This window comes from Cladophialophora carrionii (genome assembly GCF_000365165.1).
Source record: "Cladophialophora carrionii CBS 160.54 unplaced genomic scaffold supercont1.4, whole genome shotgun sequence".
Lineage (NCBI taxonomy): Eukaryota > Fungi > Ascomycota > Eurotiomycetes > Chaetothyriales > Herpotrichiellaceae > Cladophialophora > Cladophialophora carrionii.
In genome coordinates, this window is record NW_008481829.1 from 621,594 (window position 1) to 649,525 (window position 27,932).

The 27,932-nt window shown below is 54.2% G+C and overlaps 10 protein-coding genes and 1 non-coding gene across 11 annotated transcripts; 7 read left to right on the top strand and 4 right to left on the bottom strand.

Annotated features, from left to right (window-relative positions):
• Positions 1 to 183: 183 nt before the first annotated feature.
• On the bottom strand, positions 184 to 894 carry G647_04902 (uncharacterized protein; the record flags this gene model as incomplete). Its single annotated transcript, XM_008729239.1, has 2 exons — positions 184 to 412; positions 464 to 894. 2 exons carry the CDS (start codon positions 892 to 894, stop codon positions 184 to 186), a joined length of 660 nt encoding a protein of 219 aa, XP_008727461.1.
• A 2,870-nt stretch (positions 895 to 3,764) lies between these two features.
• On the bottom strand, positions 3,765 to 5,504 carry G647_04903 (uncharacterized protein; the record flags this gene model as incomplete). Its single annotated transcript, XM_008729240.1, has 4 exons — positions 3,765 to 4,918; positions 4,970 to 5,107; positions 5,159 to 5,309; positions 5,361 to 5,504. The coding sequence occupies 4 exons, from the start codon at positions 5,502 to 5,504 to the stop codon at positions 3,765 to 3,767; spliced, it is 1,587 nt and encodes a 528-aa protein (XP_008727462.1).
• Positions 5,505 to 6,917: 1,413 nt separating this feature from the next.
• Positions 6,918 to 8,442, top strand: G647_04904 (uncharacterized protein; the record flags this gene model as incomplete). Its single annotated transcript, XM_008729241.1, has 3 exons — positions 6,918 to 7,345; positions 7,428 to 7,917; positions 8,002 to 8,442. 3 exons carry the CDS (start codon positions 6,918 to 6,920, stop codon positions 8,440 to 8,442), a joined length of 1,359 nt encoding a protein of 452 aa, XP_008727463.1.
• A 1,194-nt stretch (positions 8,443 to 9,636) lies between these two features.
• On the top strand, positions 9,637 to 9,728 carry G647_04905. Its single transcript has one exon. It is a non-coding gene; the product is annotated as a tRNA-Lys (tRNA).
• Positions 9,729 to 9,922: 194 nt separating this feature from the next.
• Positions 9,923 to 11,797, top strand: G647_04906 (uncharacterized protein; the record flags this gene model as incomplete). Its single annotated transcript, XM_008729242.1, has 1 exon — positions 9,923 to 11,797. The coding sequence occupies one exon, from the start codon at positions 9,923 to 9,925 to the stop codon at positions 11,795 to 11,797; it is 1,875 nt and encodes a 624-aa protein (XP_008727464.1).
• A 403-nt stretch (positions 11,798 to 12,200) lies between these two features.
• G647_04907 (uncharacterized protein) lies at positions 12,201 to 14,564 on the bottom strand (the record flags this gene model as incomplete). Its single annotated transcript, XM_008729243.1, has 1 exon — positions 12,201 to 14,564. The coding sequence occupies one exon, from the start codon at positions 14,562 to 14,564 to the stop codon at positions 12,201 to 12,203; it is 2,364 nt and encodes a 787-aa protein (XP_008727465.1).
• Positions 14,565 to 14,896: 332 nt separating this feature from the next.
• G647_04908 (uncharacterized protein) lies at positions 14,897 to 16,687 on the top strand (the record flags this gene model as incomplete). Its single annotated transcript, XM_008729244.1, has 1 exon — positions 14,897 to 16,687. One exon carries the CDS (start codon positions 14,897 to 14,899, stop codon positions 16,685 to 16,687), a length of 1,791 nt encoding a protein of 596 aa, XP_008727466.1.
• Positions 16,688 to 17,116: 429 nt separating this feature from the next.
• Positions 17,117 to 18,179, bottom strand: G647_04909 (uncharacterized protein; the record flags this gene model as incomplete). The annotated part of the gene is made up of 3 exons (XM_008729245.1): positions 17,117 to 17,552; positions 17,627 to 17,975; positions 18,071 to 18,179. The coding sequence occupies 3 exons, from the start codon at positions 18,177 to 18,179 to the stop codon at positions 17,117 to 17,119; spliced, it is 894 nt and encodes a 297-aa protein (XP_008727467.1).
• Positions 18,180 to 19,387: 1,208 nt separating this feature from the next.
• G647_04910 (uncharacterized protein) lies at positions 19,388 to 22,622 on the top strand (the record flags this gene model as incomplete). The annotated part of the gene is made up of 4 exons (XM_008729246.1): positions 19,388 to 20,218; positions 20,270 to 20,701; positions 20,754 to 22,548; positions 22,603 to 22,622. The coding sequence occupies 4 exons, from the start codon at positions 19,388 to 19,390 to the stop codon at positions 22,620 to 22,622; spliced, it is 3,078 nt and encodes a 1,025-aa protein (XP_008727468.1).
• A 1,632-nt stretch (positions 22,623 to 24,254) lies between these two features.
• G647_04911 (uncharacterized protein) lies at positions 24,255 to 24,725 on the top strand (the record flags this gene model as incomplete). The annotated part of the gene is made up of 1 exon (XM_008729247.1): positions 24,255 to 24,725. One exon carries the CDS (start codon positions 24,255 to 24,257, stop codon positions 24,723 to 24,725), a length of 471 nt encoding a protein of 156 aa, XP_008727469.1.
• A 403-nt stretch (positions 24,726 to 25,128) lies between these two features.
• G647_04912 (uncharacterized protein) lies at positions 25,129 to 27,915 on the top strand (the record flags this gene model as incomplete). The annotated part of the gene is made up of 1 exon (XM_008729248.1): positions 25,129 to 27,915. One exon carries the CDS (start codon positions 25,129 to 25,131, stop codon positions 27,913 to 27,915), a length of 2,787 nt encoding a protein of 928 aa, XP_008727470.1.
• Between the last annotated feature and the right edge of the window lie 17 nt (positions 27,916 to 27,932).

Consider the following 27,932-nt stretch of genomic DNA (forward strand, 5'->3'; position numbering starts at 1 on the left):
GCCGCTGCGAGTTTGCCGAAATGACCATGCTGCAGATGGTCAAGGCTTGTCACAGCCGGCCTGGCTGGCCGTTGATTCCACCCCAGGCCCGTGCTGAGAATGCAAATGCACGTCCATATTGTCAAGTCGAAGCTAAGCCTGCCTGTCGACCATTTCCAATCATAGCGAACAAAGATCTCCAATTTACAGGAGGAAGGCAGCGATGGCACCAACACCAGCAAGACCAGCGCCGACGTTGGCAACGAGGGCGTTGGCAGCACCGGTGTAGGTGGCCACAGCGGCAACGGTGCTGGACGGGGCGTAGCTGGACCAGACAGCGGTGGTGCTCTCAGCAGCAACGGGAGTGTACGAGGTGGCGACCTCGGCGGTCGACGTGGTCCAGTCAGACCAGGTTGCGGAGGCCTCAGGGGTGCTGGAAGAATCAGTCTGCGGAAAAGCAAAACAGTCAGCTTGGTTCAAATACCTGCAAGATGTGGAGGTCTTGGTGTAGACGGGAACAGAAATGGTGCACGGGCAATCAGTGATAGTCAATGTCGTGGCTGATGAGATCTCATAGGTCTTGCCAGCGTGGTTGAACGACGTTGCCCCGGGAACGTAAGTCGTAATAGCACTCACAACGGTGGTCGTATAGCTGACTGGGGCGCTGGAGGACCAGTCGGCCCAGGTGTGAGTGCTCGAGTCGGCAACGCTCTTGACGGTGGTGGTGGTAGCGGCCGCAGCGCTGGAGCTGGTGGTCCAGTCAGCCCAGGAGTGGGAGGAAGTGGTGGTCTTGGCGGCAGCGGCGGGAGTGGTGGTTGTGGTGGTCGAGGAGCTCCAGTCAGACCAGGTGGCGACACCAGCGGAGGCGGTGGAGGCGAAAGCCGCGACGGCAGCAACAGCAGCGGTGACCTTCATTTTGATGGATGGAGTAGTTTCTGGATTAGAAAACTAGGTGGTGGATTTGAGGTTGCTGGGTTTGTTGTAAAAACGAGTGTGGGTGGTACAAAGACCGGCGTTGTGGTTGCTAACGAGCGACTGGAAGTTGGAGTTTGATCGTGGGATGGAGAGAAAAGAGAAGTTAGACCGTCGACGCGAAGAAGCTGGCCTCATATACACTGGTGCTGACCCATGGAAGAGTGTATGGGAAATTAGGGTATCATTTTAGTGTCGATACTTAACAACGCGACGGTCCTGGGTGGGTTGCGTGGTGGAGGAGGCCATTTTCCTCTGTCAGGGGTAGCGGCGGGTCTGTCTGGTCGCCGACGCAATAGCGGCGCCCACATGGTGTGCTTGGGGCAGCCTCATCAAGCCTCCGGCCGCTGCCATTGGCTTGACGTTGACTTCGTCCGAGATTGTGGCGGCGAAAAGTGCCACGGCTTTCACCAACCTTTGGACCTGTCTCATCGAAGCTTGGGACGCCCGTGTGAGGTTGGAGGCTGAAGGACTGCATCGTGACGTTATTTGTCGACTGTCAAATCAACAGTTGACAGCAGGACTGGCGGAAGATCATATATTTGAGGGACGGTCATTTCTCTTCCCATATCTGCCAGTAGTGCGCAGGCAATTGCTCTGGTAGCACCAGCAACACCTGCGATGCATACGATCCTGGAAGAAACGACTTTCATCGGTTGGTGTTTACCGGGTATGAGAATAGGAGAGCAGATGGCCCCGCCTAACCACCTCCGCGATGTTAACCGAGATGTTCCCAGATGGCTCGAGCGCAACACCATGATGAATGCGGAGTCCAGTGCTGTGTTTCGTCTTCCTCGCCTTCCACGAGCACGGTGACAATCGGCGTGTGTGAGCTGAGGTGAATACTCCTCTCAGGGACTCTGACTCTGACCAGCCGAGCTTGGCCCGTGGCCAGCAGTCAGCGTCGACACTGCAGACTGTGTACGGCTTCGAATCACCGTGAATTCGTGCATGACCGCTCCTGGGCAGGTGGCGATTGTGGACGGGGACCGTGAAGGAGGCCGTGCGGGTGGTCCCTCTGGACTACTGGGTACAGTATGGGGACGGAGTGAGTAGGTCGTGTTCGCCATGGCAGCGCAGAAGAGTGGAGGGGAAGCCTTCGCGGTTGCTGATCTGGCGCTGTCGGAAATGAGCGGGTGAGATTGTGCTGAGGGAGCCAACGAATCGGCGAATTCAGCGAGCGCCGCACCTGCCACTCCGGCACCGCCCGCGCCTTCCCTCTTCCAGTTGTACCTCCTTCCCTGATCGAGCCGCTGTTTGAACGTTTGATTGGAATGTTCAGCGTTACAATGGGCAATGATCGCGGCTCCATCGGTGGTTTCGAGCATGACCTGCAGCTTCTTGCTGTCTAGAGATCAGTAGCCGATGATCTGGAAGGATGACTGTCAGTACTCCGTACTGTGTAACAGCAGTCATTGGCACACACACGACGATGCGAATCTTTCTTATTCGAAGGCCGGCGGCCATATCGCTACGAAGTCGAGCCCCCTGCCGGTGTCCAGGGTAGCCACGAGTCGCTGAATATAGTAAACGAGCGTACGGATATACTCTATGGACACCAAGTCTGGGAATTGTATTCCGTTCCCATAGCCCGCATACTGTGCAAGGTCGGGTTCATCAAACCAACCGCTGTACTCTGCCGCGGGAGAAATGAGATACGGAATACGGAGTACAGTATCATTCATCCCGTCTCCTGAGGGTTATACTGTGGTCCCCCTCGATCCAAGACAGCAAGAACAACAGAGTATCAATACCCTCCCCGTCCTCACCGTCATGAAGATCCGTCGCAACTTGCCCGGCAAAGATTACTAGATCCCACAAACGATGGGCAGTCGAAAGCAGCGCTTCTTGTCCCTCAGGTCCAGAGCCTGAGTCACGTACGCGATGCCAGGCTTGTGGACACGACATCTCATCCACGTGGCGCATGGCCTATCGATTTTCCTAAATTCACGATAGAGCGGCCCGATGAAGTAGACCCAGGACAAAGTTGCACCGCTCGCTCTCCTGTCGATCAAACAGGCACTGGTCCACTGTCCTAATCCACTATTGCCCAAAAGGTTCTCTGCTTCAACACGAGAAGGAGCACAGAAGCCAGTTCAATCAACGTACGGAGCAGCTGACAAGCAGTTACACAGTACACAGCACAGTGCACATGCTTTCTACCTACAGCTGCTGTCCGGGTTCTGCTACCATCGCTTTCTCCGCCATGCAGTCCTGCATTATAGCCACCGAGGCGCGGTGCGGAACGGCGACTGCAGTAGTCTGAAACTCGACCTTCGCCCTGGTCTGAGACAACGCCTAGGGGGGCTTCAAACTGGATGCGAGATGGAAAGATCTCGATCTCGCTATCGGTGAAACATGGCCACAACTTCCGACCGTCCCCGTTCCCCCTTGGACACGTGAGCTCTCAATTTCACCGCTCGAGAGTCGTCAAAGTGCCAATTCGACATGATGAACTCCAAATCGCGTCGGCATAATTATTGGGTACGCACCCCGTAAGTGTGTGAAATGAAAGCCGTTTCTCACCCACCCAGAAAAGGAGTCGACAAACGGAGTTCTCGACTTGGTTGTTGTTGGGCTTTTCGCTTACCGTGCTACGGCATCGTGCTATTGCTCGCCAACGAACGCCCTCATAAGTCCTTGAAGCCACGATTGGATAGACCTCACGCCCGCAGCAGCATTACACAGGAAGCTCGCGTGCCTTGGACCCTCCGGTCCTCGACTTAGACACTGGGCGAGAAGTGTCGTTCGCAGCATCACAGTCCTCATTCTCATCCTCACCCATTGAGTCCCGCAGTCTCATTCAGTGTTCCTCATCTCGCCGCCCCGTCCGTGACCCACGGCTCCGGGAAAGTGCCCACCCAGTCCTCTACCTCCTGCCTCAGCGTCAAGATCTCCGACACCTCCGTCCCATCTTTTAGAAACTCCAAGAAGCTCTTCACGGCCCGCGGGTTCTTCTTTCCCTTCCCCTCGGCATCTGACCGCGCATTCTTGTCAACCTTGATGGCGATCGCCACGGCGCGATCCACTATCTCGGCCACACGCGCAAAGTCACTTGGTTGAAACCCCCGCGTTGTCATCGCTGGCGAACCCATCCTCAGCCCACCGGGTTTGAGAGCCGATTTGTCGCCCGGGACCGTATTCTTGTTGGCGGCCACGCCGCAGAGTTCAAGCACACGCTCCACACGAGCGCCATCAATGTCCTTCGACTTCAGGTCCACAAGGACTAGATGATTGTCTGTCCCACCACTGACAATGTTATAGCCTAGACCACCCGTATACGCAGAATTGCCCAGTCTCTCCGCCAAAGCCTTCGCGTTTGCAAGGACAGTCTTCTGGTATTCCTTGAACTCTTTCGACTGAGCCTGCTTCAAGGCTACCGCTAGAGCCGTGATGGTATGATTATGAGGGCCCCCCTGATGACCCGGGAACACGGACGCGTTAATGGGCCCTTCGAGATCGTACATTTCCTTCTCGCCCTTTTTGGTCGTTCGACGGACGCCCTTGCGGTAGAATATCATCGCTCCGCGAGGTCCACGCAGGGACTTGTGGGTCGTGGTGGTCACAACGTCGGAGTACTGGAACGGCGACGGAATCACATCCGCAGCAACCAGTCCAGAGACGTGAGCCATGTCGGACAAGAGGTAGGCACCTGCTTGATCAGCAATGGAGCGCATCCGCTCATAGTCGATCAGTCTGCTATAAGCAGAAGTGCCAGCGATGATAATCTTGGGTCGATACAGCAGCGCATTTTCCAGCAGCTTGTCGTAGTCGATCAGACCGGTGGACTCATCGAGGCGATATGGGAAGGTCTCGAAATACTTGGAGATCATGGAGATTTTCTTGGTTGGAGTCTGATAGCCATGAGACAAGTGGCCACCGTGTGGGAGGTCAAGCCCCATTATCCGATCGTGGGTGTTGAGCAAAGCCGAATAGGCGTACAGATTCGCGGGAGAACCGGAGAGGGCTTGGGGTGGTCAGCGTTGATGATCAACAGTTAGGGGCTTTTATCACTGACGCTGAACATTAACCCCCCATTCCTGAGGATCTAGACGATACGTTTCGAGAGCTCGCTTCTGACACAGTGTTTCTGACTCATCAATATGTTCATTGCCGCCGTAGTACCGTGCTCCAGGATAACCTTCAGAGTATTTATCTGTACCGGTGTGAGGATGGGTCGTGCTCGGAGGAGAAATAAGAATCTTACTTTGCATTACACTCCCGAGAGCGTCGAGCACTGCCTGTGACGTGAAGTTCTCTGAGGGGATGAGGTTGATGAAATGCCTTTGTCGCCGGATTTCCTTCTGCAGGATCTGGTAGATCTCTGGATCTGCCTCTTTGAGGTGCTCGCCCAAGAGCTAAGAACGTGTAAGAGGATGACTTTCCATCTGAAACAGGATGGAGTTTACCTTGTTTTGGGCCTCTGTTTGGGGGGAACTCAGTGGTTGAGAGGACGAAAGCCTTCTGACAGAAGCCCTGCACGAGAGGCATACTGACGGCCTCGTGGAAAGCGGCGACCGCCATACCCGCCTTGTGAGCACTGAACGTGCCATGTTCGGTCGGAGCAGAGCAGTGGCGAGCAGCCTGTTTAACAAATCTCAGACACAATCGCAACTGAAAAACGGTGGTGGGATAGAAGATCTCGATAATTCAATAGGTCTCGATGTGAGCGCCCTCAAGAGTCTCGCTCTGGTAATGGATGCAGACAAAAACTATCGCCTAGCCGCACTGCACATGGCGCCTCACCCTTGTCTACCTTTTGGAAGCAAGACCGACCTGCAATTCAGGAGATGGAATGACTGATAATGTACTCTTCATGCTCCTCCAGAGTGGCGTCACCTCAAGGAATGAAGTCCAATGGATGCGGAGGCTTGACCGGCGTCCAATTACTCCGCCGAAGTTATTGAGGAAGGTTACGCGAAAGCCAAAACTTTTCAACGTCAACCCGCTTTCTTTCCTGCTTTGCTCTCTCCTCTTCACAACTAAATCCAAGATGAAGAGAACCTATACGTCAAACACAGCTCCCGCGCTCTGGCTCTTGGGCCGGAGGTCTGTGGGCGGTGCTGAGATGTCCTGGGCCAAGCACCACCTTGAAGGACAATTTGAAAGGACTGATTGGAAATGTTGTTAAATCCCTGGCGAAGACCATCACCAACAAGAACGGGCGGTTATGGCTTCATCTCTACCTGACTATTGTGGTTCCAATTGTCGATGCGCGCAGGGTTTTGAGTATAGGACTTGTGTATGACGGACTCGTCTTGGGCTCTGCAACGATCTCTCATCCCTCTGCTGGTCGAACCCGAGAATTGCTAGGCAGTGATTGTGGAAAGTTCGGAAGTCTCCGAGGCTGAGTATTCATGATCTCCTTGGGGATTCTTACCACCATCAATCGACTGCATTGAAATCTCCTACCCTCCTGACTAGCTGCCTCCTTGGTTATGATGTCCACCAAAGTCTCCTTCACGATCACAGCTCTTCTTCCTGCCCTGAGCGACCAACGTCATGTTGTTCCTTCCCATTGTCGAAGCTAGACATCACTGTCGCTTGCGCGTGGGGCAACCGGGCTGACTTCTGCTTGTCTTCACTAACACCTTCCTTTCCCCGCTGCTTTATCAGGGCATCTTGAAGGCAGTCAGTGCGTCCTCCCCAGCGATATACCATGTCACGTGGGTGCTGTACAGACCACTGCCAAGCGTTTGGTGAAGATGAGGTGCCGCCTTCCTGCCTGCAACTCTTATCGATCTGAGCCCTTTCACCTCCCAAACCACTTGACTTCTCTCTCAAACCATTCTCCTCGCTGTCTTGATCTGGCCTGTCCGTGTGCAGGTAACCGGCCGTTCAAGGGCCTTCAACATCGTCTTGAGGATAATATTTGTAAGTCAAGCCTCCTTCAGCCAGAGATCAGCTTTGCCGACACGTCAACAGACCAACTTACACACCCTGTCACGTCGCATCACGTTGTCGCCATGGCGCCCACCACTAGAAAGAGAGCCAAGACAGCCGCGACGTCTGATTCTGCCGGCGCCGACACCGGTGGAACTTCACACGTTGCCGAAGAAGGTTCTTGTCGCGATGACAAAATCGACAACACTTTCGACGACGCTTTCCCTGACGCCCAGTCCGACCATGACTCTGATCACTCTGACTATGTGGCGAACGGTCGCAAGAAGCGCAAGAGAAAGAGTGACAAAGGGCAGAAAGCAAAGCCAAAACCCTTGACCACGTTCGAAGGACCACCACCCTTGCCTGTTGGAGATCTCTCTGACAATGAATATGCTCGCAACGAAGACGTGACTGCCGCAGAGTCAGATGACGATGGTCTCTGGTCTACCTCGCGTCGCAGCAATGGCGCGGCATTGGCGGTGGAAAAGGAGAACAAAGTTGCTCCAGAACTGTGCGTGTGCCATCCGCCTCTTGATTTACCCTTCACTCAATGCCCCGCCTGCCGTCCCACGCTCGTCTAACAAATTTGAAAGGTCCATTCAGATCACTGGCAACGGTGAAGCTAAGACACTCATCAGCCATGACCTGGCAGCTCTCCTCAGCAACGCGGGAATGACGAACTTGACCTTGACTTTGCCAGCTGCATTCGCAGGTGAGAAAGCTGCTTCCAACATGGACAATCTTGCAAATACCACACCTGGTCAAAAGAAGAAGAAGCAGAAGAAGATGAAGAAGTCAGGCTTTTTCGAGACTCTCAGCCCTGAGTTGCGTCTGCGAATTTACAAACAACTCTCCAAGTTGGACAAGCCCATTGAATTTGGAAAGAGTGAGGTCTCAGCGTCAGCTCAGTTCCTGCGAACCTGCAAGCAGGCCCACGACGAAGGCAGAGAAATTCTTTATGGCGAAAATTCCTTCCACTTCACCCGTGACACTAGGACTCGAGGGAAATTTTATGACAAGGTCTGGAAAGAGATTGGCTACAAGGACATCCGACGATTCCTCCAAGGCATTGGTCCTGACAACGTAAGTCCCGATTCCTTTCTACGTCCAGCTGCACGAGCAGTGACAGAACAGAGTGCTACGGGTGAGGCTAACAGACTTATGTAGATTGCCTGCCTCAAACACATCTCATTCCAACTCACGGATGCACCGGACAATCGCACGAGATCTGTCCCTGGACAAATTACGGAGCGCAGATTTGTCGAAGACCCTCACCTTCAAGAGATCTTTCGACTCATTGCGGCTAACGCTACTCTCAAGACCCTTGCTCTCCAATTTGCCGGTCGCGCCATGGTCACCCAGTACGATCGCCGTTTTTTGAGAGCTCTCACCGAGATGAAGTGCTACAAACTCGTCATCATCAACCAGTTCTTCAGCAGCAGCCACAAATGTGCTTACAATCTCAAGGACAAGATCAAGCAAGTGATGTGGGTGAGAGACGAAAACGGGAATAGAGTCAAGCTTGAGGAAGCCAGAAAGCCAGTCAAGATGGTGTATTCCGTCGGACCAGCAGCGCCATTCATGGTCAACTGGGAAGAGGTACGCTAATCGCAGCCAGTACACCTGGTCTGTCTCTTACCTTGAGTGAGATGAGCATGTGTGCCTCAAATGAGTGTCGATTCATCAAGGTCTGCAGATGACACGAATATGAGAGAAGGACGAGAGAACTTGTCAGTCATCATGACGGGAGTTTCAGAGATGGTCGCCATGAAGTCATGACAGAGCCAATGGCTTGAAACGATGAGCTGAAGTTGAGAGTTATGGCACAAGCCTAGCAGGAGCATACTTAGGAAAGCGGGCTGAATAAAGACGGTGAGAGCAGAGCAAGGCTCATGACCAACAGCAGACATTAGCACACAGAGCTTGAGCTTAGCTCCATTCGAGTTCATCCATGGGATGACATACGAAATGCAAAGTCACGTTTGTACACGTTGGACTGTGTACATCGATCAGTGCGATGCCTTCCTTCCGTGCCGTGGGACCCCTGCTTAGGAACTGCGTGTGTCTTGCTGACTGCCTTACCTCGTCCTCATTCGGCTGGAAGTCTCACCCCATCCGCCCACGTCTTGCCTGGTCAGTAGGTGGTGTTGTATTGTAGAAGATGAACTTGTGTGGAGGCAGGTGTCAAGCAGTACTACGAACACAAAGTCCAGTCGCCTTCAACCCACTTCTCAAAGAATGAGATATGCTCACACAACCTCACCTGCTGAAGTCGCAACATATGGGCGAAGCGGAGTGTTGTCGCCGGCAAGGACAACCCGCTGCAAAGTCCGCTGGAATGCCACCAGCTCGATGATGATCTTGTAGGTGTGGTCCAAGCGGACCTCATCACCGATTACCCAAATTGTTTGCAGATTCTCTCCGAGGCATTGCGAGCCAGACGTACTCCGTACACTTTCAGTGATCAGCACTTTCGACTGTCCTTCAGGACTTCCGAGATGACAAGCTTTTCTTTGTTGGTTGGAACGCTTTCTAACATTGTCGTGACCAAGATTGCTTCCCTTCTGCTGATCCTGCCAGCTTGCTTACCATACAATGAGGAGAATGGAAGAGGGGCAAGGCTGATGAGGCTTAAACTGCTTCCCCACTCGAGCACTTGTCTGGTCACTCGTTGTGACTCATTACCCCGTAGGTCCTCAACATTCATTGGAGTGCTCCGTAGATTCTGTCATTAAATTCTGGTTATATTTTGTACAGCATAAAAACTGGGTCAAAACTGATGGTCGAGATTGGCCTTCACAGGCCCTGGTGGCACAATTGGTCAGCGCGTGAGACTTTTACTTCTTCAGAAGCAGTCAATCTCAAGGTTGAGAGTTCGAGCCTCTCCCAGGGCGTTTTTAAATGGTTTTTCTTTTGCTGCGGAACCTTTTTTTGGTTCGCTGGAGACTTTTTGAAAGCTGAGTTGTCGACTGCACTGCATGGCTGAGGCCGTTACACGAAATTTCCGGTATATCTCTTGGCGGCTACTCCTTACCACATCCTGCTACCATCTCGCGAATGATAGCCTCCAGGAAGTCACAAGCTCAGAATGCTTTCCTCGAGACTGAAGACTCCTGACGACGGGTGGGAGACGGCGCCGGAGTATCAAGTACGGTGCACATTCACCGTCGAAAGGTTTCTGCAGGTGACAGATCTATTGCTCGAGAATCCAAATCTAAACTCGACTCATCTGTTCCGAGCCGATATCCTCTACGACGACGCCCACCTCCTGAGAACAGTCTCCGAGAAAGAGACATGTTGTCACATTGGCAGCTCGGTCGACATGGAAGACGAGGCTTCCTCTCCCACAGAGCCTGTCGGTGCAGCCTCCAATGCAGCGCCCTTCGTGCCGGGCGCCATCTTGCGCAGGAAGGTGTTAAGAAGGCTCATTCCTCGGAAACCACAGGTCGATCGTCCCCTGGACCAGTGGTGTTACATTTACAGACTGGCTGACGGCCCAGAGATATCTGGCTATGTTGTGCTCTATGTCCCGGTCGTGGAAGGAGAAGCTGGAATGCCGTGGTACCATCCACCAGTCAAGGCACTGGCATACGTCTACGAAGTCAAGCACAAGGAGGGTGAGTCAGCGTTATCTGTTCACCTCTTGCCTTTCTACAAATCCTCAGATCCGTTGCCGACTCGTTTGCATCGCACCATGATTTCTTTACTCCAAACGTTCGTTAGACTTTCAAAGAGCACGACAGTGGAGCGCCGTGAGACGGGAGAGCAATGTGGCGAAGAGCGAACAGCAACAGAACTGTCTCTGGCACCTGCTGCTCTGAAAGACACTATTCTCCCCCAACATATCGTCCAGGACACCTACGCTCGCCTCAAACAACAGTATGCGCATGACCTCATTTCCCGCTGGGTCGAGAAGACCGAGCCGTCCAAGCACGTCTTTGAGGATCTCTCCATCGCCGCCTTCCTCATTGAGCTTTGGAAGCAAATGTATCCTCCGGGGACCTTTCCGGGCTTCATCGACTTCGCGTGCGGGAATGGCGTGCTCACTTACGTGCTGATCAAGGAGGGCTTCCGTGGACGGGGGTTCGATGCCCGCCGTCGCGCTACCTGGCAAGTCCTGGAGATGGAAGACTATCTGGACGTCATGGTCTGCATTCCGCAGCCATTCCTGGATCACGCGCCCGCCGAACTTACCATCGATCGGCTCCACGAGGCAGGCATGAAGATTCACAACGGGCTCTTCAACGGTGTCTTTAATGGACTTCGAAACGGGGTTTTCAAGCCCGGCACGTTCATCATCTCCAATCATGCTGACGAACTCACGCCGTGGACGCCACTGCTCGCGGCCCTCTCATGTCCGGAGTCACCCCTTCCGTTCCTCGCCATCCCATGCTGCTCTCACGCTCTGAGTGGTGCGAAGCATCGTTATTTACCGAAAGACATCGCCTCACCTTCTCCCTCACCAAGCATCAACGGTAATGAACATCAACCCGCAAATGGAGATCTGAAAGCTCTCCGAGCAGCGAAGCTGAAAGCCGCAACCCATCAGGACGACAAGTCGATGTACGCGTGCTTGACCAAGAAAGTCGTAGCTCTGGCACAGGAAGTGGGCTGTGATGTCGAGCTGACACTCATGCGGATCCCAAGTACCAGGAACATCGGCGTCGTGGGGAACAGGAAGAGGACGTTCGGCAACGTCAACGGTTTTCTCGGTCAGGCGAAGCCACAGAGCCACGAGGTCGATCTGCAGAGAGAATCAACCACCAACAACTCAGCGGTTGGGTCAGCACCTGCGGTACAAGATCAAGTCGACCAATTGCTGACCCGTGAATGTGCAATGTCGGGAGGCATAGCCGAGGCGGCAAGGACATGGATCGAACGAGCACAGAAGCTTCAGAAGGGCCCGGGAAGAGGGAAGGTCAATCTGGGTGGAAAACCAGAAGAGAACTATGGACATGGGTGAATGCGCGCTTTGCATCACTGATACCAAGGCAGATGACGACGTTGTCGTTTCGCCGGGAAAGTAAACAAACATGCGGCTTACCGCTAGCTCATAACGCCGCTGCCGCTGATAACACAAGCACACGGCCGGTTTCTAGACATGCGTCATGCTCATTGCTAGAACGTACAGCATGTCAATGATTAGACCGGGCAAGCTGAGCGAGAGAGTGGCCGAAACCGACAGAGTGACCGCTGACGAAGACTCAACGGACACGAACACCACGAAAAGGCTCGAACCAGCTGGAACATGTTTCATTCGCAGATACGTCCTCATCGTCGCAATCATCCCGTCATTACGCATGGCGCATTGTTTCATTGTTTCATTTCGCCTCGACGCCACGCAACCGGGGTGTGCAGAGTCCCGCCTAAGGACTCCGACTCCTGGACAGACTCCTGCTCGCGACATGGCTTCCCCTTCCGTCTTCCTCATCCTCCACATTCGGCAACGCCACGTTGAACAAACCCTCGGCCCACTCGGCAAAGGTGTCGGTATCCCACACCGCATCCTCGGGACCCTTTCCTTTGCGCGAGATCGGGGTGGCCGACCTACCGTTGACCTTGCCGTTTTGGCCCTTCGCCGCGGCCGAGGCCGACTGCGCGGCATAGTCATCGAAGAAGGCCTCGTAGATCTGGACGACCTGGTCCTCCACGGCGGCCACGAGCGTCTCCCGCGTGCGATGGTCGTCGAGATATTGTTCCAACTTGGCCCGCAGGATGGGGATCTCCTTCTCGATTGTGCTGCGGGTCTTGCCCACCGCTTCGGCCAGGACGGTTTCCCTGTCCGCTTTCTTACCGCCCACTTTGTCCACGCCCCGAGGCAAGTCCTTGCACATCGACCTTGCGAAGCCGGCCGTGAACTCGTTGATGACCTGCCTGAGTCGTCCGTCGAGTTCTTGCTTCGCGTCGAGCATGTTCTCCATGACCTTGGGCAGGAGCCCGCCTGAGCTGAACAGTCTCATCCACGTGGCCGGGTTGAAGAGCCCGCCTCGCTCGCGCAGTTCCCAGAACGTAGACGCCACGCCGGAGAAGTCGAAACTCACGTCCGGCGTGACGTACTCGATATCAAAGGCCACGATCTGCGATTTGAGGAGGAGCAGGTGTTTGAGCAGGAAGAGTTGACCGTCCGCGGCGGAGGATCTCGTCGAGATTTGGCTCGACGCGGATACGAGCGACAGGGTCGTTTGATGGACGACCTGGTGCGCCAGGTCGTCGAACACGGACGAGTTCACCAGTCTGTAGATGCGGGAGAGGAGACGGATCGAGCGCGAGAGCGTCGGGTAGCTGTGTCTGAGGGCCGAGCGGCGTGACGCCGACAACGTCCAGGAGAAGGGGCCTTCGTCGGCGGAGTCTTCGTCCAGATCGGTGATGGATGTCTTGGGAAGGGAGGTCAATGGGTCGCGAGAGCCTCGGCGGCCGGAGAGGGCTGCCTTGCTGGCGGAGACGGGCGGCACGGATGTCAGGCGCGGATAGTCGAGATCCTCCGGTTTGGGCTTGAACATCTCGATCTCCTCGCGGAGGATGGCGAGGGCGCGGAAGACAAGCCGGGTCTGTGCGTCTTCGAGAGCCGGCTGGATCAGGGCGGAGAAGTCGAGCTGGTTGAGGTCCGGGAGGCCGTCTTCCTCTTCGTCGTGCAGATACCGGGTTTGGAGCAACGTGACGAGCGAGCACAGCTTCGCGAGCTTGTTCTCGTGGATGATCCGTGGCCGGAGGTGGTCGTACAGTGGTTCACACAGCGACTCGAGGAAGTCGTAGAGCCCACGGTAGCCGTGGAACCATTCTGCCCACAGCTCGAACTCGTCGAGGCATATCCCGCGAATGTAGCTGATCGCCGCTCTGGCGAACGGTACCAGGTCCTTCGAACTCGGCAGTTGAGCCGTCTCGGCGAGCCGCTTATGTACGATGGGCAGGATCAACCTCCCTCGACAGGCGGCGAAACTGGCGTGCAACTCATTCATCAGACTCTGGTATTCTCCCTCGGTGCCTGGCTCAGCGTCGGCCGGCGGGTTGGCTCGTTTCTGGATTTCCAACCCGAGCTCCTTCATCTCGGCCGCTCCGACCCGGAATTTTGCATACAGGAGTGCTGACATGGTCGTGTCGTTCAGCTGCTTCGCGGCGATCCGTCCGGCGACCTCGGTCGTGGTTTCCCGCACGCCAGCCATAAAGGTATTGCGTACCAGAGTCAGTGCCCGTGTCAGGAGCAGTTTGTACCTCGATCTGTAACTCTCGGCTTCTTTATGAGCGGGATGTGTCTGCATGTAATCGATGCACTCGTCCAGCGTGACTAGCATGTCTGAGAAATCCTGGCTCCTGACAAAGTTGCCCGCCTGTGGTGCATTGAGCCGTCGAGTAATGCGTTCGAGGGGCTCATAGTACCGAAGATTGTCGGCGATGTCCTGTGCAATGGCTTCATTCTTGTGCTGTTCTTCACGAATTGAGGCGGACTGGGCTTGGAAGGATTTTGTCTGCGAGTCGATGGATCTGAACGAGGCCGAGATGGAGGACAGTTCGGACAGGGTTGCCGCGGTGGACGCGAGGAGAGTGTCTAGATGCGAGCGAGCGGCGTCGAGCTGGTCGAGATATTGTTGGTATTCATCGAGGCTGGCGTCTAGCAGTGCGTCGTCAATGTCTCCGGAGAGCTTGAACAGTGCCAGTTCAGTGTCGGCTTCCTCCAGCTGGGCCAGTAGACCATCTTTCTTTGCCGCCTCGGCTGGCTCTGTGGTCTCTGCCATGCCGTAAGCCAGCTGTGTTTCGCAAAAGCCGGCTCTCAACGTGTCGTTCTAGCAGGGTCGCCATCCGTGCATCGTGCCAGTCACTTCTGAGGAATGCCACATCGCATTGAGCGGACAAGGCTGAGCGAGTTCACGAGTCCGCCAATTAAAACACCTCCAAGTCGACAAGGCTGTCGCATGCCCTCATGACGTTCTCGATTTCCGAATACGTGCCGTGTCTCTCACTGATCACTTGGCTTCTGAGTCCAGCTATCATCGCAGAGCAAGATGCTGGGGGGGTTGTAAGAGGAGTCGACGGCCTGGAACAGACTGAAGCCATCAAGCAAGCAACCATGTCGAGGAGCCTGCCGACTTCTACCCTGCGTACTTTGGCACGCTCGCAGCGGGCTTCTCTGGGCCATGCGCAGCCGTGCAGGCGTTTCTCTAGCACCAGGCACGCCTCGCAGAAAGCTGCCGATCCACAGCCTTCCCCTCCTCGCCGAGGAGCGAAGCGCCCGGGCACCCAGCTTCTCGTCGCAGCGGCGGCCCTCGCTCTGATCTATATCAGTACCAGGTCGCCTGCCCCAGCCCAAGCAGAAGCACCGGCTCAAGATGCCCCAGAACTGCTGATCGAGAAGTCGAAGAAGAAGAAAGGAGTGTCGAAAGAAGAGAACAGGGATCTCATTAGCTCACAGCATCTACAAGTCAAGAAGAGCTGGGAGAATCCAGGTGTCTACGCTTGGGGATCGAACACAGGTCGAGTCGCCGCTCCAGAGTCGAACGAGACGTATATCAAGACGCCGCGGCGGCTGAGTTGGTTTGATGATGTCCTCTTGCGAGATCTCAAGCTTGACAGGACATTCGGGGCCGCAGTGCTGGAGAATGGCGATCTCGTGCAATGGGGCAATGCGTTTTCAGAGGACATCCGCCAGCCAACAGTCACCTTGAAAGGCAAGGATCTGACGTCGATTGCCATATCCAAAGATCGAATCATCGGTCTGAGCAAAAACGGAACCGTCTACTCCATCCCAGTCTCAAAAGCGGACCAAGAAAGTGGACACAAGCAGACCGAGGGTTCTTGGATACCGTTCTGGAGCTCGACCTCCGCAATCAGCTACAGGAAGCTAGAACCCAAGGACCTGGGGGCGCGCGAGAAGGTAACCGCTATTAGCGGTGGTCTAGAACATGTCCTCCTTCTCACATCATCTGGTCGAGTCTTCTCGGCCGCCTCTGGGACAGAGGATTTCCCCAGTCGTGGCCAACTTGGAGTCCCCGGTGTAACATGGCTCACCCGCCCCGAAGGGCGCTACGACATGTGTCACGAACTCACCACCCTGAAGGGCTTCGAAATCACCAAACTCGCCACAGGAGACCACCACTCACTCGTTCTCGACAAAGAAGGCCGGGTCTTCGCGTTTGGAGACAACTCCTCTGGCCAACTCGGCTTCGACTACAATCCCGAAGCACCCTTCGTTGATACACCCTCTCTTTTACCCACAACTCGCCTCTACCAAGGAACCAATCAGACCCCTCGTGTCACATCTATCGCCGCCGGCGGCCAAAACAGCTTTTTCACGGTGGAAGCCACCCGTGTCGTTGGCCCCGATGAGGACCAGTCTTCCATCCCCAACCTGGGCAAAGTCACTGCAGATACCTGGACGTGCGGCACCGGCATCAAAGGAACATTAGGAAACGGGAAATGGACGCATATCCAGGGAACACCAACGAAGATCCCCGCCCTTTCGGGTATGTTCGAGTACGATGAGAAGGCCCGCAAAGTCGTCCCCATCCGCATGGCCCAGATCTCCGTTGGGAGCACCCACGCCTCCGCCGTTCTAGACAACGTCACATATCTCAATGCCAGTGAGAAGTCCTCCGAGGACGATACAAATTGGGGGTCGGACGTGCTCTGGTGGGGAGGCAATGAGTTTTACCAGTTGGGTACAGGCAAGCGGAACAACAACGCGAGCCCAGTGTATATCAAGCCCTTGGACATGGCGAGTGAGGTCGAGGCGGGGAGGAAAGAGGAGCATAGACTCCATTTGACGCCGATGAAGAATGTCAACGTCAAAGGGAGGAAGGTCCGGATGGAGCAGAGAGTCGAGTGCGGGAGGAATGTGACTGCTGTATATTCGGGAGTTTGAAAGACGAGCCGAGAGGGCAATGAGCCAGTCCAGACCTCGAGTACTGTCAAAGGCAATTCATCTCAGCCATTAACCCGTGCATGTGAATGTCTGTCTATTCAGGAACCATGCGAACGTCGTAATGTCCCTGGTCCCCAACCCACCGTAGACACCACCAATGCTGGTACAGGCCGTATTCATGTTCTTTGCAGGAAAGAGCTATGCCACGATCTCTGTCATCAACGCCTGCCAGGCTCTGCCCTCGACCCTCATGCTGTACTTCCCTTGTCATGTCGTCGCCATACTGGAACCAGTCGATCGATAACCCGGTACGCCTAACGCCTTGCTGTCTGTTCGAAACCATGCCGCTCAAACTAGGACCTGGCCGACAAAAAAACCAGGCCATCCTGGAATCGCGCAGCGGCACTGCCGCATGCGTCGCTCTCCGCTCTAGTGGACCATGACTTCCGGCTTGGACTCTCCACCTTTCTTCTCGCCGTTCGCCTCAGCAGTCGCGGTGGCAGTGCCAGTAGAAGCAGTAGGCTTCTCGTCACCGTCCGCCATCTCAGTGTCCTCTCCCTCGGCAGCTTCTTCGTCTTCACCTTCCTCATCATCGTCATCTTCATCACTGCTTTCTTGCTCGAGATCCTCACTACCGGCCTCGCTGACTTCGTCTTCGTCCTTGACTTTGTTACCATCTGTCATTTCCTTGTCTTCAGCGTCGTTGGTGCCCTTGACCATCTTGGCTTCGGTCTCTTCGAGTTCTTTCTCGAGTGCGGCTTGCATCTCGGCTTCCTCTGCTCCGTACGCTGCGCCATCGTCGTCAAGGGTGTCCGCTTCCGGTTGATCAGGAGGATATTCGGCTGGTGCTGATTCTTCCGAGTCCCTATAACACGTCGAGTGCATCACGTTAGCCATTGAGCATTGTGCCGGTCAGCTGAAAGCGATAGATGAACGTACCACTTGATGGCGAACCTGGTGACTCGGGGCTTCTCAGCGAGTACGTTGCGTCGAATCTTCTCAATGACGGGCTTGGCAGGCGGGTCGGCATTCAAGATCTCATCGTCGTACTCATTGTTGACGTAGTATCCGACGCGGACGAATTCTCTTCCATCGTAGGAGCAGGTCAGAAGGATGACGGTCACGCCGAGGATTTCAGACGAAGGCAGGCGCTGAGTGTTGGGAGGATCGGCTTCAAAGATGAACTTGTTGACACCAATGGGGATAGGCCCGACAAGCAGCGAGTCGAGCTCTTGGTCGTGTTCTGCAGACGTGGCCGAGCCGACGTAGGTGAGTTTCCATTCTAGATCTGTGCGGTTGGCTGGTCAGCCGATCTGCGGTAGATGGGGGAAGTCGATGCGCGTTTCACGTGTGCGCGCATTGGAGTGGCAGAAACAGCCTCACCTTCTCGCAACTGCTCCAGGCATTCGAAGGTGATCTCAAACTTGTACGGCGCGTTGAACGGCGCAGGGTTGTTCAGCACCTTGACGCCGAGCAGCGAGACTACCGACATGGTTGCGGCTCACGCGACGGTGACTGTAGTCCCTATACGACAGTGACAATGTGACAAAGTGGCAATAGAGGTGTGTGAGTGTAGAAGATTGATCGTGATAAGGAGTCTGGTTGTCGACAGGCTGGGGTGAGGAATCTCTATGGCGCGAAAAGTCGCGTCTTAATGACTACCGAATTTGTCTATACATATCGCTGCTTTTGTATGACGCCACTGCAAGGCTTGTGGTCTTTGTTGCCGCTTTAAGGGCCCTGTGTATAGGTAGAGGGAGCAGCGTCCGAACCTGTATTGCATGGGTCCGAACGAAATAGCAGACATGGCATTGCCATATCTGTCCGTTGTTGTATGGAAGGGTTAGCACAATTTCAGCATTGCCCCTGCTGGCCAGACACAATAGGAGCATCACCTATATCTCTATGAGAATCCCCTACCTGACTTCTGTGGCCAGGTTCAGTCTATGGCGAGGGTCCTGTCCTCGGTCGAGGATTTAAGACTGCAGCTCGCATGTCGCGGGTGGTATTCAGCAAGTTAACAAGCTCTCACAATGATACGTGTGCGTTGAGAACTGGATTAATTAAATATGAGACAGCCAGAGTAATCACTTGACTTAAGGCTTAGAGAGGAGTAGACCTCAATCATAGCCGTTCCATCATTCCGACAAGATGATGTTTTGTTTGTTCAAAAGATCTTGAGATCCATCCTCATGACTTTTACGCTGCGAGACAGACTCTCCTGTGTCTGCTTCCTGTGCAACCGGGTTCCGTGAAAATCCACAGATGAGTCTGAATGTCAGTTAAATTTGAGGATGCCGCAAGTGATGGCTGAGTGGGGAGTTTGATGAAGAAACGGAACCATGGGCAGGTTTCCCGAGGTTGCCGCGGCCGCTGCTATGACTGAATCTCGAACAATGAATTCACTCGATCTTCCTCTGCACGCGAGCAATTTCACAACTTCGTCACTGCCCTCGCGCGGCCATCAAACCGAATACAGGATTCTCTTCTCACTTCGCAACATGTCACTCTCCTCTGCTTGACTTCCCAGATTTCTAGGCTATGGTATCCTTTCGTGAGAAGACAACAAAGGTTCTGTCGCAACATTAGTCTGTCCGCATCAACAGGTCAGAAAAGCCATCACCACTGACACCTTCAGAGCTCTCCTTCTCGTCTTCCATCCTCGACTTCTCCGAGGTGCACAGGCCAGCCGCCGCCAGTATGGCCACTCCAGATCGGGAGGCGCTTTCACCTGAGAATGCTCCGCAGTTATCATATCTCAACAACGGAAGTGCCGCTCGCAACGATCAGGCTAGCGCATCGCCCTCGCAGACATTCGGGACCTCCGAGCAGAGTCCGGTCAATACACAGAAAGATCCCATACTATCGCCAATACAGTCCGACCTCCATCCACCTGCTGCGCCAGTCGGTAACTTTGTCGGCCAAACACCCATGGCCCAGTCCGTCCCTGCGCAACCCAAGCCTCGCATTGTCGGCGGGTTTGAAGTTGATGATGACCCTGAGGATGAGGAAGGCGCGCAAGACGAGAAGGATGATGCTGATGTCTATGACCCCTCTGTGGGCATGGACTTCGATGCCCCAACACCTGCTGATGACTCTGCAAACCAAATCTCCACCTCGCTTGATAGAAGTTCCCAGTCACCAGAAAAAGAAAATGGAATCACTCCTGCTCCTGTCCAGGCCACTGGTAGTCCTGCTGACGCTGACCTTTCTTCTTCCACTCCTGCCCCAGGTGCCAGTACTGAACTGCATGCTCCGCGCGCAGCAACTGCGACACCTTCTCACACTGTCCCTGATCCTCCAGCTCAGCTTGCTCCACCCCATCCTCATGTGAACGGCCTTGTTGCTCCAGGCTTGCCCAAGTCTCGACTTGCTCATGATGTGGTTGGAATCCTGGAAGATCGCATCAAAGATGACCCTCGTGGTGATATTGATGCCTATCTTGAACTAATCGACGAATTCAAGATTCGAAACAAACAAGAAGACGCCCGCCGAGTGTACGAGGAGTACTTGAAAGTCTTTCCCTTTGCTGTACGTGTCAACTCGCCTGCATTGTGCCGAACCGTGACTGACAGTTAGCAGGCTGATCAATGGTGCGCCTATGTGAAGTTTGAGGAGGAGCACGATCGCATGCGCCCTATGGAGACTCTCTTCAATCGATCTCTTCTGGAAGTCCTTGATGTTCCTCTCTGGTCCCTGTACATCAATTACATCCGCCGACGAAATAGCATGCAGACGGGTGATGTAGCCAGATCGTATGGCATCATCAACGACTCGTTTTCTTTCGCTCTCAAGACCATCGGGATGGACAAAGAGTCGGGCCCATTATGGCAGGACTATATCAACTTCCTGAAGACCGGGCCAGGGACTGTCGGTGGTACTGGTTGGCAAGATGCAGCAAAGGTCGATACTCTTCGCGCAGCCTATCAAAAGGCAATTGCTGTCCCCACGGCAGCAACAACAGCTCTCTGGAAAGAGTATGATGCATTTGAGACAGGGCTGAGCAAGATAAACGTATGCATACTGGTCTGTCATGCTTATGAATCTGCCTTTAACATCTTCACAGGGTCGAAAATACCTCCAGGAGAAATCCCCTGTCTACATGACTGCGAGGACTGCATACACGCAACTGCAGAACTTGACGAGGGACCTCAAGCGAACCTCAAAACCACGTCTGCCACCAGCAGCCGGCTTTGAAGGTCATGCCGAGTATATGCAGCAGGTCGGCCTGTGGAAGCAGTGGATTGAATGGGAGAAAGAAGACAACCTCGTCCTCAAGGATGAAGATCTTTCTCTGTACCGGAGTCGCATTCTCTTCACATATAAGCAAGCCCTCATGGCACTACAATTTTGGCCAGAAATGTGGTACGATGCGGTTGATTTCTGTTTGACCAACGGCCTTGAAACCGATGGGATGAAACTTCTCAACCACGGCATTGCGGCCAACCCTGAATCGCCTCTTCTAGCTTTCAAACTTGCAGACCGTATTGAGGCGTCGACTCAAAACGATGAAAGCGCTGACCCCGGCGCCAAAGAGCGGATGAAGAAGATTCGCGAACCGTACGACAGATTACTCGATGCGATCTACGAATTGATCAAAAAGGTCTCCGCACGCGAAAAACAAGATGTGCAGAGGATAGAGCTTGCTGCCGCTAGCAACGCAGAAGGAGATGGCAATGGCGACGACGATATCAACGCCTCTAACGTCGCAGCCAAGAAAGCCGCCCTCGACAATCAGATCGCGGTGATCAAGAAGGGGGCTCAAGCACAGACGGACGTTCTCAGCCGGATGGTTTCACATGCGTGGCTTGCATTGATGCGCTCGACGCGACGAGTCCAAGGCAAAGGACCTCCAGGCGAAAAAGGACCGCAAGGGTTTCGGCTTATCTTTACTGAAGCACGCAAACGAGGTAAACTCACAAGCGACTTCTATGTGGAATCGGCACGCATCGAATGGCAATGTTACCGAGATCCTGCTGGCACAAAGATACTTGAGCGCGGCATGAAGCTGTTTCCCGAGGACGACTACCTGCCGCTTCAGTATATTCAACATCTCTTCGATATTCAAGACGTTACGAATGCACGAGCAGTCTTCGAGACGACTGTCAAACGACTCCTCGGCCACGAAGATCCTGAACAAACTGCCAAAGCTAAACCGCTCTTTGCGTTCATGCACAATTATGAATCCAAGTACGGTGAATTGGCCCAGGTTCAGGCCCTCGAAGAGAGGATGAGGAAGCATTTCCCAGAAGATCCGACGCTCAAGCTCTTCTCCAGTCGATACAGCACTCCCTTGTTCGACACCATCCATGTCCATCCCATCATTTCTCCCCAACAGGTCCGGCCCCTGCAGTCGCACGTCCTCCCGTCCGTGGAAACGTCGACGGAAATGGTGAATTCTCCCATCCAGAAAGTCATTGACGCGATTACAACACATTCTCCTAAGCGACCATTCCCCGACGACTTGGATGATAGCGGCGGGCCACGCAAGATGGCGCGTGGCGAATCTCCGCTGAAGGGAGCAGCCGGTCGCCGCATGAATCAGCAACAGCAGCAACGCCAGGTAAACGCGCCTGCTACGCTACCTTCGTTCCCTCCAGTTCCTCAGCCTTTGCCACCGGGGATCGCCTATATCCTGAGCATCCTGCCAAAGGCTTCGACCTACGTCGAAACTCGATTTGACGCGGTCAAGATGATGGAGTTGATCCGCGACATTAAGCTACCTGCGCCATCCGCTATTTCGAGCCAAACCCTCCAACCGCCGCCCTCACAGCCGCAACCTGGCTGGCCGCCGTATCCACCCATGCCGCCGCAGGGCTTCTCGCCGCCACCAAACGTTACACAAGGTCAATACGGAGCGGGTAAGTGCATCTGAGACTCTGTGTGCACGAGCTATGTGACTGACTTGATCCCAGCACCCTTTCGATACGCATAAGAACAGTGTGCGATGTAGCATTAGCATATTTACCAAGCATGTCACAGGCGTTGGAAGGCATTGGGAGGCATCCTGATGCTCGATATCATTGGTGGCAGTTGTTCAACTTTCAACTTTCAATATTCATGCACGACGTGTCGGCAGCATCCGGTATTCATGGCATGCTACGTTCTCATAAGATGGCCAGTTGGGAACTCATCCTGCACGAGTGGGATCAAGCCTCATTCAGGGTCGTCGAGCCTGCAGAAACTCAGCGAGTCTTCACTCAGGCAATCATATCATTTGTGTTGATCTTCGCTTGCCTCTTCTGCCACTCAGTCCTCTTATGGTTGACCTCTCTTGAACCTTTTGGGTATCCACTCAAGGTACTTCTTAGCACAGCTGCACCTCCGTACACGCTGTCGAAGTGTAGTCCCACAAAGCCCAAAAGCCTGCTCTTCTCGGTGTTCGCTTGCTCCTTGGCCATCAAGTAGTCTGGCTGCACTGTTTGCAGAAAGGGAGAAGCGTTTGACAGGCTGGTGCGGTATTCTGGGCTTGCTTGGTCTCTTTGGCATGAGCCGTGCTTTTGGAGGTCTGGCGCTTGGAACTGGCTCTGCTGGGTCTTTCTTTGGGGGGATGAGCCATGCCCTTGGAGGCGCCGGCCTTCAGAAGCCAGCTCTGCAGGATGTCGGTGATTCGTCGCCTGCAAGGTCTAGTGTAAATGTAGCTTAGCGCAACCATGACGCTAGCTGTCTGTCAATGTGGTTCTCAGCCTGACTTCAGACTCAACCTCACCGCAGCGCTCAGACGAGCCTGACAATGAACTCAACCTCATAATAGTCGACAGAACGTGCGTCGCGGCGACGACGGCAACAGTGAATCCATCGTCAACGACATCATCGTCGTCACTGGCGCCGACCCTGGGCCCATATTGCCAAGGCCTCGAGCATGCACGTCGCCGTCGCTCGACTACAAATATCCCCTTCCTCTCTCAACCTTCTGACCTTCTGACCTTCTTCTCTCTTCCCATCATCTATCATCTCTTCCTTCTCTTGATTGACCTGGCGTCAATCATTGCTTCTTGAACCTGATCAGTTCAGACACGTCCTTGCAACTCAAGACCCGTCGCTGTGACACCTCTGCGACTCGCTCCTCCATGAGACAGCTTCAACTTCGCCAACCTCAACTTCCAGCTTAGCTGGGATCAACAACCTCTCAATCTTCCAGGTAAGCAATCGAGAGCTCTTGGTGTCTCCTCTGGCACCTGTTCAGGTCCTCTTCATTTGACTCTGAAACCAAGTTTCAGTGTCGTATTTGGTCTTGCCCTCGCGCCGCGAACGCCTCGTGCCTGCCTTTCTTTTGTGTCCCACTTCACAACAAAGCGACAAACACGCTCTGAATCTTTCCTCAAACACACTTGAGTAGGAGATATCTTGATCACCTCATCTCTTACATCCTTCTCATCCCTTTGCCAACGTCTCATCTCTTCAGCATCGTACAACCTCACACCTTCCTTACCATTTCCATCTTCGATCTGCCGTCTGAGCTTGATTTCCTCGATCGAGCACCAAGCAATCAAGTTGGATCCTTTCCCTCCTTCTCAAGATCCCACACTAACGCCCTTCTCCCCAGACTTCCAATCACTCTGGCAAGATGTCTAACTCCGCTCGCAAGCGCGGTGCTGGCCGTGCGACTAGAGGTCAACAGCCAGCAGAGACCGCTTCTCGTCGTGGAGATCGTCAACAGGCCGGTGGCTTTGATGGCCCTGCTTCTCGAGGCAGTGGTTCGCAGTCCGGACCTGGCACTGCCGGTCGTGGTGCTGGTTCCACAGCTCCCTCAGCTGAGTCTGCTACCGGTAGTCCCGGTGCTCCAGCTGGAGGCTTCGAAGCACAAGCGCCAACCAGCAGTAGCCATCGCAGTAGTCAGTCTGGTGGCCCTGAACAAACTCAACCTCAAGCAGCAGCTCCTCTAGGAGACCCAGCTCGCGATCGTCCGCCACGATTCACCGATCAGATGCGGAATGTCGACTTGCCTCCTTCATTCTACAACATTGATCAACTGGTGAGTCATTCTCCTTCAATTCTCTGCTGCACCATTCGTGTCTGTCACCCCGGTTTACAATGAGGCTTCATTATCTTGCCATGGTCATCGCCTCTGGTGTCACTATGACTCTTGAGGCCACCACCCTTCCCGCTCAGACCTCCCATCCGGTGTCACGCTTTCTTCCACTGTCACCCCTTCTTCCACATCTGCAGTCGTCCACAATGCTTTCACGTTGAAGCTCATCGAATCCTGCCTTCACATCTCTCTCCTTCCATACAACTCAGGCATCTGCTGCCCTGCACTGTCAGCCGAGTTGTCTCAGTGGCACAGTCATCCCTTTCCCTCTACCCTATCTTCACCAAAGCACAATGGCTGCCTTTGCTCGGCTTCCGGCCTACTTATACCCCTATCTCCCCCCATACTTTGTGGCTTTGTTCCCAGAGATCTCGCACCAAATCATTCAACACAATCACAAGTTGCCAACATGTCTCGTCCGACCTCTGGCGGTGGTTCTCCATCTGCCTCTGTCACAACATCCCCGACTCAAGCAAGATCAGCGAACCAGTCTCCTAGAGCAAATCCCGCTGTCATTTACATTCCATATGTCCGCAATATTCGTGGCCCAGGCACTGACGAATATCAACAACAGTACACGCTGCCAACACAGTTCACGAAGCGTCCCGGCTTCAATACCACTGGCCAAGCAGCTGCGATGAATGTCAATGCATTCCAGGTCACCGGATACCCCACAATCAAGATCCACCAATACGATGTTGTCATTGGCACCGGCGCCGAGAAGCGAATTGTCAATCGCAAGGTCTGGGACTCCAAGGCCCGCAAGGAGAAGACTGGTCCTCAGATGATCTGGGATGGCAATCGTCTCGCTTGGTCGCTCAAAGACCACGGCGAGATTCGCACTACGGTCGATCTTGACGCCGAAGACGGCCGTCCTTCTCGAGATGGTCGCAATTCTTTCCGTCTGCATATCAAGAAGACCCGTGAGATCAACCCGAGTATCATCCAGAGCTTCCTCGATCGCAAGATCCAGATGTCCAAGGAAGTTGCCGAGGCCATCATTTTCATGGACCATCTGCTCCGCGAGGGCCCTTCCCAGAATCCGCAGTTCATTGCAATCAAGCGTTCTCTTTTCAAGAGACAAGGTCAGCGCCAAGATCTTGGAGGCAGCATTGAGGCCTGGCGCGGCATCTACCAGTCGATGCGCCTTGCTGAAGGTCAGAAGCTCATCATCAACCTCGATGTCGCGAATACCTGTTTCTGGCGTCCCACTTCCCTGACGTCTGCTCTGGTTACGAAGTGGCGCGAATTCACCGACGTCAATTCGATCGCGAATCAGATGCGCCCGACACAGAACAACGGTGCCCGTGAAGCCAACAATTTGCAGAAGACCGTCCAGCGTGCCTTCAAGGGCGTCGAGGTCAAGGCCGTCTACAAAGGCAATCCACTCCCCAACAAAGTGTGGAAGATTGTTCGATTCTCCACCAACAACGCCAATCAGGAGATGATCGATTGGAAGGATCCGAACACCAAGCAGCCCACCGGCGAGACAATTTCTGTTGCTCAATATTTCCGCCGCAAATACAACATTACCCTTCAGTATCCTAACCTTCCCCTGGTAGAGATGAGCAAGAAAAATGTCCTCTACCCTATGGAATTCCTGCAGATCATGGAAGGCCAACGCTATGCTTCGAAGCTGGATGAATGGCAGACGAGCACTATGATCAAGTTTGCTGTGTCTCGACCTCGCGCTCGACTTGATGCCATCAACGAAGGAAAGGGTTGGTTGAACTGGGAAGGCGACAACTATTTGAAAGGCTATGGTCTTCGGATTAACCCACAACAGATCCGAACCCAGGCCCGAGTTCTACCAGCTCCAGGCATCAAGTTTGGTCAGAACCGCGTCGAACAACCTGGTACTCGTGGTCGCTGGGACCTGAAGGGCAAGCTATTCCTCACCGGCAATCCCCAGGAACTTGTCTCTTGGGGTATTGGTGTCTTCCCCGGCAAAATCCGCGTTGACAAAGCCCAGATCGACCAGTTCGCGCTCAACTTCGCTCGAGCTTACCGCGCCCACGGTGGCCAAGTCGCCAACGCACCTCCTCACACCATGATGCTCCCCAATGACACAGGTGCTGCGGTGGCCAACTTGCACCAGGAGACGGGTAACAAATTCAAGCGACGCCCTCAGCTTCTTGTCTTCCTTGTTCAGGATAAGAACGCCTTCAATTACCTCCGCATCAAGAAGTCTTGCGATTGTCGATTCGGTGTGGTATCTCAGGTCATGCAGATCGAGCAAGTGCAGAAAGGAAATCCGCAATATTACTCCAATGTATTAATGAAGATCAACGCCAAGTTAGGCGGTACCACGTCTCAGGTCGTGCCTAACTCCGCGAGCGGTTTCAAGGCCTTCACTGCGCCAACCATGATCATCGGCGCCGATGTGTCTCATGCTTCTCCTGGCAGTCAACAGGCGTCTATGGCGGCCATCACCGTCTCCTTCGATCGATTTGCCGGCCGCTATGTTGCTGCGTGCCAAACCAACGGTTATCGCGTCGAGATGATTTCAGAGGCTAATTGGATCAACATGTTCAAGCCTCTTGCCCGCCAATGGTTGATCAGTGTCGGTGGCAACCGTCCGCCTCAACACATCTACTACATTCGAGACGGCGTTTCCGAAGGTCAGTTCGAGCACGTCATCCGACAGGAAGTGCCACACATCAAGTCAGTTCTCAAAGACGTCCATGAGGATTTCAACGGCAAGATTACTGTCATCGTCGCGTCCAAGCGCCACCATGTCCGAGCTTTCCCTGACAAAGCTGGCGCCGACAAGAATGGCAATCCTCTCCCCGGTACATTGATTGAGAGAGATGTGACCACACCCAACGAGTTTGACTTCTATCTCTACTCGCATATCGCCTTGCAAGGCACTTCTCGACCAGTGCACTACTCTGTCCTTCACGATGAGTTGAACCACAAACCGGAGCAGCTTCAGAACATGATCTACGAGCATTGCTACCAGTACATGCGCTCGACAACCTCGGTGTCCTTGCATCCTGCTGTGTACTACGCCCATCTCGCATCCAACCGTGCAAAGGCTCACGAAGACCTACCTGCATCGGCTGGGCCTCAAGGTGGTGCTGGTTACAAGCAACAAGCTCCCAGCCGCAGCTCTGAGCCCTCCGAGTCTGAAGTCAGACCACTGATGCCTCTCTTCAACATCAACGGCATTGCCTTTGCCATGTGGTACATCTAAGTCAGTCCCGGCAACAT